The 13361-nt window shown below is 41.3% G+C and overlaps 1 protein-coding gene across 3 annotated transcripts in view; it reads left to right on the forward strand.

Moving 5' to 3' along the window:
• The window catches only part of lpp (LIM domain containing preferred translocation partner in lipoma), a 411859-nt gene that overhangs the window by 350684 nt on the left and 47814 nt on the right, over positions 1-13361 (forward strand). For all 3 annotated transcript variants that reach the window (XM_084307814.1, XM_084307813.1, XM_084307815.1), the window contains one exon: positions 2507-2676. In XM_084307814.1, the coding sequence (XP_084163940.1) occupies positions 2507-2676 (170 nt within the window). The remainder of the gene's footprint in view (positions 1-2506; positions 2677-13361) is intronic.

Consider the following 13361-nt stretch of genomic DNA (forward strand, 5'->3'; position numbering starts at 1 on the left):
GAGCGATATTGCAAATCTACCTTGTTGTTGTTGTTAAGTTGACAGCAGAGCAGGCAGCAGGGCTTGATAAAGTATATCCACTCCATTGTCCATTGTGCATGTCCCTCCACACTGCATCCATATATAGCTTATAGCCAACAAGTACTGTGTGAGATAACAACAAATAGCTGCATCTCACAACACAACAGCATAAACTCACTTTGTTTAATTGAAACATGGTGGGCTTGATAAAGTGTATAATCCGCTGTTGATGATGTATATCCAGACCACTGTCCACTGTCCAGACTGCATCCGCCATATAGCTTGTTAGCTGTTAGCACCACAACAAGACAGTACTTGATTTCTTTGTCCATTTCCGCGTCGAACAGACTGCAAACTACCTGGCGTTCTATCGCCATGCTCTAAGACAAACTCTAACCTTAACCAACTTTGAAAGAGTGCCTAAGCTTAACCGTCGAAAGAACTTGCAGTCACGCTCTAAGACAAATAGCTGCATCTGATCTCACAACAACACAACTATCTTTACCAAGCTAGAAAACCTAAAATTGGAACATAGAAAAGTGGCGTCGGCCAATCAGAGAGCGTCTCCGCGAAATGCTGCTACGGAAAAAAATACTGGCGTCGGCCAATCAGAGAGCGTCTCCGCGAAATGCGGCTAAGGAAATTCTTGACGCTGCTGCCTAGACCGCTTCAAATCGCGCCCGGGTTCCAACATAATAGTCATATTTCAACGCACAACGCGTTACGCACTGATTGGCTGCGACGGATACAGCGATCAAACAGTGACGCGCACTCAGAGCGCTATTGCGTCTAGCCCGGGCCGAGAAATACAAAAAATTTTAAAAAAGTGAGTCACTTCCTGTTCAGGAAAACGAGTATTTTTTATTTTATATATTAACGTTATATTGTGCATTGGAAACACAAACATACTTAAAATGAGTAAATGTTATTCATTTTAAACATGTTTATATTATTTATAGGGCTATAAAACAAAAAACAAAAAAAATTATTTTTCTTGTTCTTCTCTCATATAACCAGGGGCCAGAGGGGGGGGCGGCGCCCGAGCGCCCCTAGTGGCGAGCCGCCACTGGAACGTGATCTTTGAGTGAATGAGTTGAGATCAGTGTACTTCCTGTCTGACTCTGACCCAGAACTGTTAAGCCTACCCCATGTTAGTTGGATAACTGAACTGTACATACTGTATATATTCAATATGTGACTAGCCGTGGGGAGGATGGATTTGTTGAGGCAACGTCAAATTTTTTCTTTTTTACATATTATGAAAGTACAGATTCATACCTTCAAAATAAGCCATCACTTGAACATTTTGGTGGGATACTTTTCAAGCTACTTCCTATGAATCATGGTGATATCACAAAACACATTCAGAGATTAATCGCCTTGAAACTTTCTGGAGAGTTTCACACTTGTGTGTTAAACAACTACAACCCTACCCAGAATGCATTGTATTCCATGGCCCCCCTCTCTCTCTGGGGACATTAACACCTTGCGTCAGGCTCTTTTGTTATGTCAATTTGTTGGAAGCCTCACATAAGCCATGTAATATGGAGGTCAAGGTATTGGCTGAACCAACAATCTTCTTTTATCTTATATAATGCTTTGGTCCTTATCTGAATTATTGTGTTGAGGTGTGGGGAAATACCTATGAAACCAACCTACTTCCTTTGGTTATGCTCCAAAAAAGAGCAATCAGGATTGTAACCAATGAGAGCTATAAAGCACATACAAATTCTTTGTTTTTAAAAGTTTCAGTCCTGAAATTAAAGGACCTGGTGGATTACAAAACCGCCCAGTTCATGTACAGAGTCATACACCACAGCCTTCCTGACAAGAAAAAATATGGTGTTCACAAATTATACCAGGGAGGAAGCCCAACGTATTGTATGAGAATGATTTGAAGGGTGACATGAGAGTATAGTCTAGTGTATGTGTGTGTGTGTGTGTGTGCATGTGTGATTGTGTTGTGTGTAGTTGAAGTATTTGCAAATTGTATTGTATCATATGTATTGGAAATCGTGTCATATTGTACTTGCTGAAGTATATATAATATTGCAATTAGTTATTGATGGGGGATGGAAACAGATAAGCTTTGCTTCTTCCATCTCCTTTTCAAACAGTGTATAGTTTCTGGCTGTTTTATTTTTATTTTTAATTTGGGGGGGGGGGGGGGGGGGGGTTCCTCTTTTCCCATTTCATTTATTTTTCAAATGTTGTTTTGCCGGTCAATGGTAAATGTAGCCAAACTAACACCTTGTAAGTCTAAAAGCTAAATGACTAAATGTAAATGTATTATAAGGAAAATGGGGGACCCTGATATAAACAAGACAAATCAAGTTTCAAGATTTTATTATCATTTAAAATAACACGATAAAAATAGGCATGATAAAATAGACATGCTATCTCTCTCCGTTCTCATCTTCCTCTCCTCTCTCCTTCCCTCTTTCCTCTCCTCTCTCGTCTTCCTCTTCTCTCCTCTCCTCTCCAGGACGCTGTGCCAGCTGTGGGGAGAATGTAGTGGGTGAAGGCACTGGCTGCACTGCCATGGACCAGGTGTTCCATGTGGACTGTTTCGTGTGCATGACGTGTAGCAGCAAGCTGCGCGGGAAGCCCTTCTACGCTGTGGAGAAGAAGGCCTACTGCGAGCCCTGCTATATCGTAAGTCATACAGCGCATGTCCATTGGTGTCATCTTGCCACTATGGATGCAATTGATACCGATACCGGTATCGAGCATCAGACCGATATACCAGGCTCAAACAGGATATTAGTATTCACAGTTCTGTATCTGAGGATTTTGAGACTCAAATAAAACCTGACACCAGTTCAGTATGAAATAAAACAAAGCTGCTTTCTCTGTATGTTTGGAACATAGAAGCATCTATAACAATGCACGCATTAGATTAGAGAGAAAAATGGATTATATCGCAATCACTTTTGTCCAACGGCCCCAAAGGCTTGGTCCTAGTCTATATAGTTAATATGTAATGGATGTGATTTGCTCTGAGACGACCGTCCCTCCAGCAACATGGGTGGACATTACCATCTTTCAGGGGCTGGAGCTCAAGTCTAAAGCTGGAGCGAAGATACAGTAATGGAATCATGTGGAACTAGAGACCTTGACGAATACATAGATACCAACCATGGCACGCTCGTGACTAATGGTATCAACCTAACACTTACTGCAGCGATCTATTACACATAATTGAGTTTGGGAACGGCCATCATATGTTTCCTTAATGACGTCCCGAGCCTTTATACACTCTTAAACGTTCAGAATCTGAATAGGCGCAAATTAAAACACAATGTCTATTACATATGGCCAGACAAATTAATTGTCCCACAGTTCTAACCGTGGGTTAATCTTCAGGGTCCCAATTAATCTTCAGGGTCTCAGTAACCACCAGGAAGGGGTAAGTACAGTAGGCGTCAGAGGGTTAAAGTTGTTGTTATTGGAAGTGGAAAAGTGCTATTGCTGCACCCCGTCTTGCCTCGTCCTCTCACTCTTGACACACTCAGTCTGTGGTCCAAAATCAAGATAAGTTATTTCACATTTGACGACTGCACATTAGAAAGATATCGGGGTCTGCAATTCATTGCCTTTTGTAATAGAAGATTTTGAGAGATATTCCAATAGCTTCTAGGCTTCTGCCAATTAGACGACGATTAGAAGAACATTGTTTTCAGAAGCAGAACGTTCAGTGTGCCGATTCCATAACTTGTAACTGGGGGGTATATCTGATAAGAAGGCAGTTGAAATGCACTGGAGTTGTTAAATGGGTATCAGAATCACGCTAGAATGTAAAATGGGATTACTTCCCTTTGTAGATTGGATAATAAATAGTTTTTTTTGTGTTTTTTTTCTTCTGTTCCTTCCTTATCTCCCCAAAATATCTCTTTGTAAAAAATAATTTTTCCCTCTTAACTTGAGAAAAACTAGGAAAAAAGTAATGGGTACAACACTGTACAAGTACTACAATTTCCATCATACACTACAAGTAGTTCTGAGACCCGCCTGGTTCAAAGGAGAAGATACACCTATGGTCTCTAGTATATGAGAGTTTTTCAAGGTAGCTGGGTTAATACGGCTCCACTCATTCAATTGGTTGGAATAAGTTGAGCATAATTATATGAAATTTGTGTTTAAATCAAATAAACTAGATAAAAAGGTCATGGGTACAACACTGTGTACCTAAGTACTACAATTTCCACCTTACACTACAAGCCCAGTCTACTCTCAAGCGAAGGCTACGTAGCTCAAAGGACAATGTCACCAAATCAAAATGGTCAAAACGACAGAATACACTACTGGAATCACATACCGGTACTTGTGAATACTTGATTACTTTATTTTTGTGTTTTTTCTGTTCCTTCCTCATCATCCTCCCGAAAATACCTCTGTAAAAAAATCAGTAAGAAAAATAACGTTTTCCCCTCTCAGCAAAGAAATACAGGAATTTATTTAGTGATGGTGAAACGGTTTGTGTTCTCGTGACGTTAGGAACTTCTTTGTAACTCTTACAAAACTCTTCTCTCTTTCCCACTGATATTGCATCACCTTGTCTAGCGAACATGAGAAAATGTTGCGTTTGCACAACACAGTCACACTGACCACATCAGGGTCGTCCTTTTGCAGAACTGTGATTATTACTCAGTTTCATTAGAAAAGGGGTAATTTCGCTGGCAGTTGTGCCAAGAGTTAAAGGAGAGTGCCACCCGTTTTTTAAGAATTGTCATTGATATGTTATTCTTGTGCAGAAATCACAGAGAACTATTCTCCATAGACATTTAACGAGACACCAAATCTGTGGGTCCATAAAATGTATTATTATATATATATATATATATATATATATATATATATATATATATATATATATATATATATATATATATATATATATATATATTCTGGCTCAGACTCTTTTATTTGCTCAAATATAAACATAATTTGGGTGTGTGAAGAGTCAATTTAAGATTCTATGCATAGACAAACTCAGTCTATGGAGCAGCGCCAGATCTCACGTCCATGTGACAACAATGACGTGAGGGTTCTCTCTCTGACCTCTAGCTTCAGGAGAGAGTGCTGCATGTTCACAAAATAGTGACCGAACTATTCTGGCCTGGGACACGGTAATAAAAATATCACAGGAATATTCAGTTCAAAAATAATTCTAATCACACACCTGAAACGGTTAAGAATGAGTGGCAATTCCCCATTAAAGTCAAAACTTTACTCAAATGATTATGTTGCGTCATCTGTTTATTGCCCTGTTGTCTCAGGCCTCCCTTCTTGGCTCATTATCAGCGCTCTCTTGTGCAAGGTCTTTTTTATGCAACATTTAAGTGCAGTGACATTTTCTCAGTACTTAGTTACCAGTGTTTTTGCATAAGCGAGATGATGTGATTCAGGTGTTTTTGTCTTACCTACTTCCCCTACAATGTTGCACTCTGTTGCATCTGTTTCTGTATGAAGCCATTACCGATGATCTTCCTCCACCCTACATCACTTCATTACTAGACTGGAGCTCTGGACCTTATCATACTCGCTCTGGTGATTGGCTTACTCTCCCAGAGTTTGCACTGAATTAGGAAAATCTGCTTTTAGCTTCTGTGCCCCCGACACGTGGAATGTTTTGCAAAGCACCTTAAAACTCAATGCTTTAGTATCCATTGGTCAGTTTGAATCTATAATGGCCAACCATTTCACAGTCTGAAGTTGTTTTAATTAATTAAAATTGTTTAATTGATTGACTTTTTTTGACTATATTGTTTTTGTATTATGTACTATACCCCTCGATGTCATTGTAAATGAGAGCTTGCTCTCAATGATCCTTCGAGATTAATTAAAGATTGAATGAATTCTTAGGGCAGGAGGATGTGGAAAAAAAAAGAAATGTCCTGATCATTTGAAATCAATTCGATTTCAATCGACATTCAGAAATTATTTAGTGAGTAATTTAACATGATAAGGCCGGTGTAAGGCCGGTGTAATTAAATGATCTTCCTATTGTAAACATAGCCTACGAAAAGAGCACAACCTACAATGCATTTTTTTCTACACATTTCTTCTTTCCGTCCATTAAACGCCAGATCATAGCTCGTATCCAGAAGTTGTAGAGCTGCATTGTTGTCCAAAAAATGCTAAAACAAGTGACAGAGCCGTACCGTTTGTTTTGGTCAGTATAATTCATCACTGCGTTCAACATGGGCATCATACTTTTTCCCAGAACTACTTTATGAGTAGCAGTGAGATCAGCGACTGCCTCGTAAGTAGTTCCAGTCCAGCCAGACTGGAGCCCATAGACCTGGGGAGTTAACAGTATGTGATACTGTAGTTCTGAGACCCGCCTGGTTCAAAGGAGAAGATGCACCTCTCTAGTATATGAGAGTTTCTCGAGGTAGCTGGGTTAATACGGCTCCACTCATTCAATTGGTCTGACATTTGACAGGAGCAGAGTTGAGCATAATTATATGAGATTTGTGTTTTTGTTTTTTTTAATAACTGTACATAACTACTACAATTTCCATCATACACTAGAAGCCCAGTCTCAAGTGAAGGCTATGTAGCTCAATGTTACCACATGTCAAACAGGCAGACAGAATACACTATTGGAATCAAATACTCGTGATTACTTAACTCCGATTGTTTTTCAACGTCATTGTTTTTGCGGATGTTCGGAAGCGATCTACTGTATGAAAACAAAGTGTGTGAGCGTCAGGAGCGAGAACGACGAGGGACAGTGATGTCAGAGTATTATTGTAGCAGTTACCATGGAAACACATTTTCTCAAAGATTAAGTTTAAACCTTTACTTTGTATTGGTTGCAACCAGGGCTTGACATTAACACCTGACCACCGGCCAAATGCTGGTAGAATTTGGCTGTGGCCGGTAACTCTGTCATTCTACCGGCCACAGTGGCCGGTGACTTTTTTTCTATGAAAAAAAAACATTGTAGTCTACAAAAGGCATCAGCTATAATTAAGTCAATCCAAGTGATACTACATAATACTACAACTCCCACAACAATTAGGAAAAGTGCATTACCGGCCAGATCCTGGTAGTGGTGCTGTCTCGAGAATGGAGTACTCCTTGTTTTCAGACCAGATGTAAAAACATTTCATTCAGGCCTACTTTTTCTGTTAGCATGAAGCTATGCCTTCATCAGATCGCATGGAATACCTTTTGCGACGCCGAATTCAGTATGCAGTAAAGGAATATAGCATCAGCCAATGGACATATCGATCTACCAGATGGCGATCAATAACTGGGAAATCCTTTTTGGGATCCAACCGGCCACAGGTAAGAACGATTTCATGCTGATCAGGCCTTGTTAGCATAGCCAACCAGCCGATGAATGAATGAAAACTTTATTTAACAGATTGCAGAATGGGTACAATACAGTACGGCTCAATACACACAATTGTTAAGGGGATGCAGACCAGAGAAAGACGTTTGTCTTGTTTACATCAGGGTCCCCCATTTTCAATTTATAGTGACATTTATGACATACACAACCAGTGATGCCAGTAACGCGTTACTAAGTAACGCGTTATTGTAATCTGATAACTTTTCCCCGAAAATAGTAATCTAACGCGTTAATCTTTAAAAGCCAGTAATCTGATTGCAGTTACTTGTCCAAGTGGCTGTGCATTACTATTTCGTTACTATCTCATCATAAATTCATAATGCAGGCGGAATGCAGTATTTTATTTAGTTTTCGACAGTCAAAAATACATTTTGAGCTGTTTTTCTTTTGGGAGTGACGTGGTGTGGCAGTGAAAGGGTTAAATACAAGAATGTGTCCCGCGGCGTGACTGGTCCCTCTGTCTGTGAGTGACTCTGCTTTGGTACAATCACATTCCCCATCCACAGTCTGCGAATCAGAGGCAGAGTAGGGCGGGTCTTCACAGCACGTCATGTGACATATGCGCCAATCGTGTGACAGCAGGGCTCCGTCGTCGGAGAATTCCACCCCAAAACGCTTGGCAAAATAAAAAGTATAACCGCAAGATGACTTTTGCGGTTTCTGTTCAGAATTCCACCCCAAAACGCTCGTCTAAACGTAGCCTCAGTCACTACTTCACGGCGGAGGAAACAAAATACTGTCTACCGCTAAAAACAGCACATCCAATTGCATTGAAAGCATCTGGAATCACAACACTAGCCGACGCTTCGACTAGGTACAGGAGGGTTGATGGTGGCAGAGCAAAAGCTCTTATTTGCCAGATTTACAGTTAATTTACATGTTAAAGAGAGACTGATTGTATGTTTATAGAGAGACATTTATAAAAACAATTTAATAGTTACAGTTGATATAATTGAATAGTTCAGCCTGCATTTGTTAGATGTGATACACTGGTTTTGTAAAACCACTGGCTGGCTGCTCTAATGCTGTGAGCATCATAGACTGTTGCTTTACCATACTTGATGGTACAGAAGCTGAAGCACTAGTTTAACAATTTACGTTATGTGCAGAGAAACAAGTTAAAAACAATTTATGCACTTTCAATAAAGCGTTTAAAAAAAAACTGTTGGGGGAACGACGACGACTTCGTAACCTAGTTACTTTCAAAGTAACTAAGTTACTCTGATAATCAAGTAATCAGTAAAGTAACTTAGATTACTTTTTAAAGGAGTAATCAGTAATCAGTAATCAGATTACTTTTACAAGTAATCTGTGGCATCACTGTACACAACATACATGACATCATGACACATCAGTGTATGATGCTACAATAACGAATGCCGTTATTGGTAATCAATAATCAGAAACAACATCCCCCGCCCCCCCCCCCCCCCCCCCCCTTTCATGCATTCATGGTGGAACATGATACCGATCATATGCATTTTGATTTTAAACCTATTCATCATCACGCTATAAAATGGGAAAGTATTGATGAAAAAATTATTTAGTGTAGTGATTTTTGGCTGGTGAAAATGCTGAGTGGCTAGTGACTTTGGAAAACCACTAGCCACAGTGGCTAGTGAGCCAAAAAGTTAATGTCAAGCCCTGGTTGCAACAGTAAAATAATTACATGTCAAAGAGTATAAACCTAATTTCAAACCTTTATTTAAATTCTAAAAGGCAACTGAGGTTTCCCTCTTTTACAGTCATTGATTGATTGAAAACTTTATTAACAGATTGCAGAATGGCTACAATACAGTACAAATCAATACACACTGCTAAGAGGATGAAGACCAGAAAAATACTTCCGTCTTGTTTACATAAGGGTCCTCTATTTTCAATTCATCAAGACATTTATGACATACAAGACATACAAAGACATACATACATCATGTTGAGTGTACAAGCATATAAATTAAGCAGCAAAGCATATAAAATCACGCAACATCTAACTCCTGGTTTGATCTTCACTGGACTACAATGGGGGGAGAATCACGGTTGAACCTCACTCCCCAGGTCTAGTTCCTCTCACCCATGACAACACGGCGACCTAGTCCGTGTGATCTTATCTCCACTCCACACCTACACGATATGCAAAGGAAGCGTCTTCCGTAGGTCTGCAGAGACAGATAGGAGCCGCACTAAAACAAATGATGTCAGGCTGCTATTTGCCTACTTAACGCGTGTGTTCCACTTTCCAGATTGTAGATACGAACTAAGCTTTTGAAGATGGAATTGATTGGGGTTTGGAGGCGTGTGCTGCTGAGGGAGCTTGTTAGTTAATGAGTAGTTTAGATCTTTGGTTTTTGTTTTGTTTTTTGTTGGAGGGGGGGGGGGGGGGCACATCGCAAGATGATGACCCGGTCGACATAAAAAAAACAATTGATGAACTGGGTATTTACACATACTCGTGGTTCATTAGGAAAGTAATTAAAAGACAAACGAATACCAAGATATGTCTTAATGATCTCATATATATATTTGGCGGTCTCTTGAATTAAGATAAGATAAGATATTCCTTTATTGATCCCCTTGGGGAAATTCAGGACGAACATCAGTGAACAGTAGAATAAATAGTCCTTTTGGTATGGTTGATTATTGTGGCTTTGCCAATTGTAGATATTAACACATAGATACGGTTTTACTCCCCACATCGGTTGCCAGAAATGGCATGGTCTACATACCTTTCCTGTGAGGTCTTAAAAGCTGAACCCACATGGCATTAAAGCAGTGGCAGCCATCTCTTTAAATCATCTCTTTTCAGAGGCACTCACGGTGATTGTAGTTGTCTTGTCTGGAAGTTCTCCAACTCTTGATACATGCACTAAAGAGGAACGGGATGATTTAAGAACTTTATTTATGCATTTCATCAGCATAAATGTTCTTCTGGCACAAGATCAAAAGGATGGGGGAAATCTGAATTTCTTAATGAAAGTAATTTCTTCTTCTTTTATTCCCATCCTCAGGGTCATACGCCTCTGTGCGATTAGAGAAGGAACGTGAGACTGGAGTCTCGGAGGAGACGTGTCATACCCCAATGGGGGGGGGGGAGAGAAACTCACTCGTTAGAGCTCTAAGCCAGTCAGTCTAGGAATCTCTAAGAGCAAAAGAACATTAATGATACATTATTTATTTGTATCTTCACTTTCATACTCCCACACAGTTCTCTACAGGCTTTGTGTGGCACAGTAATGATTAACTGTGTCACTGCTGTGTGTTCTATTGTGCTGTGCTTGGATCTGTTCATCTGTACACACAGACCACCTGGTTCTTCTCTCAGGGAAAAAAAACTCCCTGAATTTAGATTTATATTTACATTCAAATGTAATTTGGCATCCAACCAGAGTGCAAATGCAACAGTAAAGTGCAATAGTAATATACAATGTACAGGTGATTAAACTGGGCATAAAATATATAAATTAGTACTCCTGAGTGTAGTGCTAATCAGATGTATGTACAGATTTGTAATGTGTATAATGTGTACAGTGATACAGGTATAAAGTCATTATGGTAGTAGTCATCCTGCCAGCTGCATAATGTATGAAAAAAATATTAAAAACATAATTAAGAACCAAATGGAAACTAAAAATGTAAGTACTGAATGCTTAATTTAACTCTTAACTCTTCAGTAGTTCATAGTGGCAGGTAGAATGCAGTGAGAATACTTTTACCTGTGATCTACTTTATATTAATAGAAAAACATACAAGCAAGGTTTAAAAAGTGCTTCACAATCTTTAAAGCTAAATGGCAGAATAGAGAGATTGACAGAAAGACTTCACCTACATTAATAATGCTTTCAGACTTACATTGTTTTTATTGATTGCTTTCATTGTTTTGCTGGTATCCTTTATTCACTGCAGAACAGATTAGTGATTATAGGTAAGTCAATATTTATGATGGAGTGTTATTGCACAGTGAGCCTGGGTTCTTGGTTGTTCTTGTGATTTGGACTGACATCAGATTTATTACATGAATGGAAATACTGTCATTGTCAACTCTGTGGATACTTTCCAGCGTCATTATGTTTTGTATTCAGTCCATCGTACATGGATTCCAATGCCTGGTTACATTAAAAACAAAAGATTTTTTTTTTACTCATCCATCTCTGAAGTGAAAAGCTTTCATTGTATTCTATGCTGTTGTCTCCACTGGGTCCCTGCAGGCAAGTGCCTCAAGTCTGACACATGCTCCCCCCCGACCTGCTCCTCTCTCTTTTATGTTAGGTGGTGCAGTGTAGACCAGACCAGTGTAGACCAGACCAGGTCCAGGTGGTGCAGTGTAGACCAGACCAGGTCCAGGTGGTGCAGTGTAGACCAGACCAGTGTAGACCAGACCAGGTCCAGGTGGTGCAGTGTAGACCAGACCAGTGTAGACCAGACCAGGTCCAGGTGGTGCAGTGTAGACCAGACCAGTGTAGACCAGACCAGGTCCAGGTGGTGCAGTGTAGACCAGACCAGTGTAGACCAGACCAGGTCCAGGTGGTGCAGTGTAGACCAGACCAGTGTAGACCAGACCAGGTCCAGGTGGTGCAGTGTGTAGACCAGGTGGTGCAGTGTGTAGACCAGGTGGTGCAGTGTGTAGACCAGGTGGTGCAGTGTGTAGACCAGGTGGTGCAGTGTGTAGACCAGGTGGTGCAGTGTGTAGACCAGGTGGTGCAGTGTGTAGACCAGGTGGTGCAGTGTGTAGACCAGGTGGTGCAGTGTGTAGACCAGGTGGTGCAGTGTGTAGACCAGGTGGTGCAGTGTAGACCAGGTGGTGCAGTGTGTAGACCAGGTGGTGCAGTGTGTAGACCAGGTGGTGCAGTGTGTAGACCAGGTGGTGCAGTGTGTAGACCAGGTGGTGCAGTGTGTAGACCAGGTGGTGCAGTGTGTAGACCAGGTGGTGCAGTGTAGACCAGGTGGTGCAGTGTGTAGACCAGGTGGTGCAGTGTGTAGACCAGGTTGTGCAGTGTAGACCAGGTGGTGCAGTGTGTAGACCAGGTGGTGCAGTGTAGACCAGGTGGTGCAGTGTGTAGACCAGGTGGTGCAGTGTGTAGACCAGGTGGTGCAGTGTGTAGACCAGGTGGTGCAGTGTGTAGACCAGGTGGTGCAGTGTGTAGACCAGGTGGTGCAGTGTGTAGACCAGGTGGTGCAGTGTAGACCAGGTGGTGCAGTGTGTAGACCAGGTGGTGCAGTGTAGACCAGGTGGTGCAGTGTGTAGACCAGGTGGTGCAGTGTGTAGACCAGGTGGTGCAGTGTGTAGACCAGGTGGTGCAGTGTGTAGACCAGGTGGTGCAGTGTGTAGACCAGGTGGTGCAGTGTGTAGACCAGGTGGTGCAGTGTGTAGACCAGGTGGTGCAGTGTGTAGACCAGGTGGTGCAGTGTGTAGACCAGGTGGTGCAGTGTAGACCAGGTGGTGCAGTGTGTAGACCAGGTGGTGCAGTGTGTAGACCAGGTGGTGCAGTGTGTAGACCAGGTGGTGCAGTGTGTAGACCAGGTGGTGCAGTGTGTAGACCAGGTGGTGCAGTGTAGACCAGGTGGTGCAGTGTGTAGACCAGGTGGTGCAGTGTGTAGACCAGGTGGTGCAGTGTGTAGACCAGGTGGTGCAGTGTGTAGACCAGGTGGTGCAGTGTGTAGACCAGGTGGTGCAGTGTGTAGACCAGGTGGTGCCTGAGTAACATATTTTATATTATCTTTAGATGGAAGGTGCTTCATGTAACAGCATGACGCTGCTGTCGGGACAAAACCTCATAACTCCATTTTTTTTATAATTTTTTTTATTATATAAATCAACTCCGTAGATCATCCTCCATATGTGTGTGTGGGTTTTACAAAGTTTAAACAATGGGAAAGCATTAAACCGATCATCTGTCTAAACCTCCTAACTCTATTCACCCTCAAATCTGTGTTAGTTTTTTTCATCTGCTGAAAAGTTGGGTTTTTGGAGTTATGAGGT

This window comes from Notolepis coatsorum, assembly GCF_963971535.1.
Source record: "Notolepis coatsorum genome assembly, chromosome: 2".
NCBI classification, from domain to species: Eukaryota; Metazoa; Chordata; class Actinopteri; order Aulopiformes; family Paralepididae; genus Notolepis; species Notolepis coatsorum.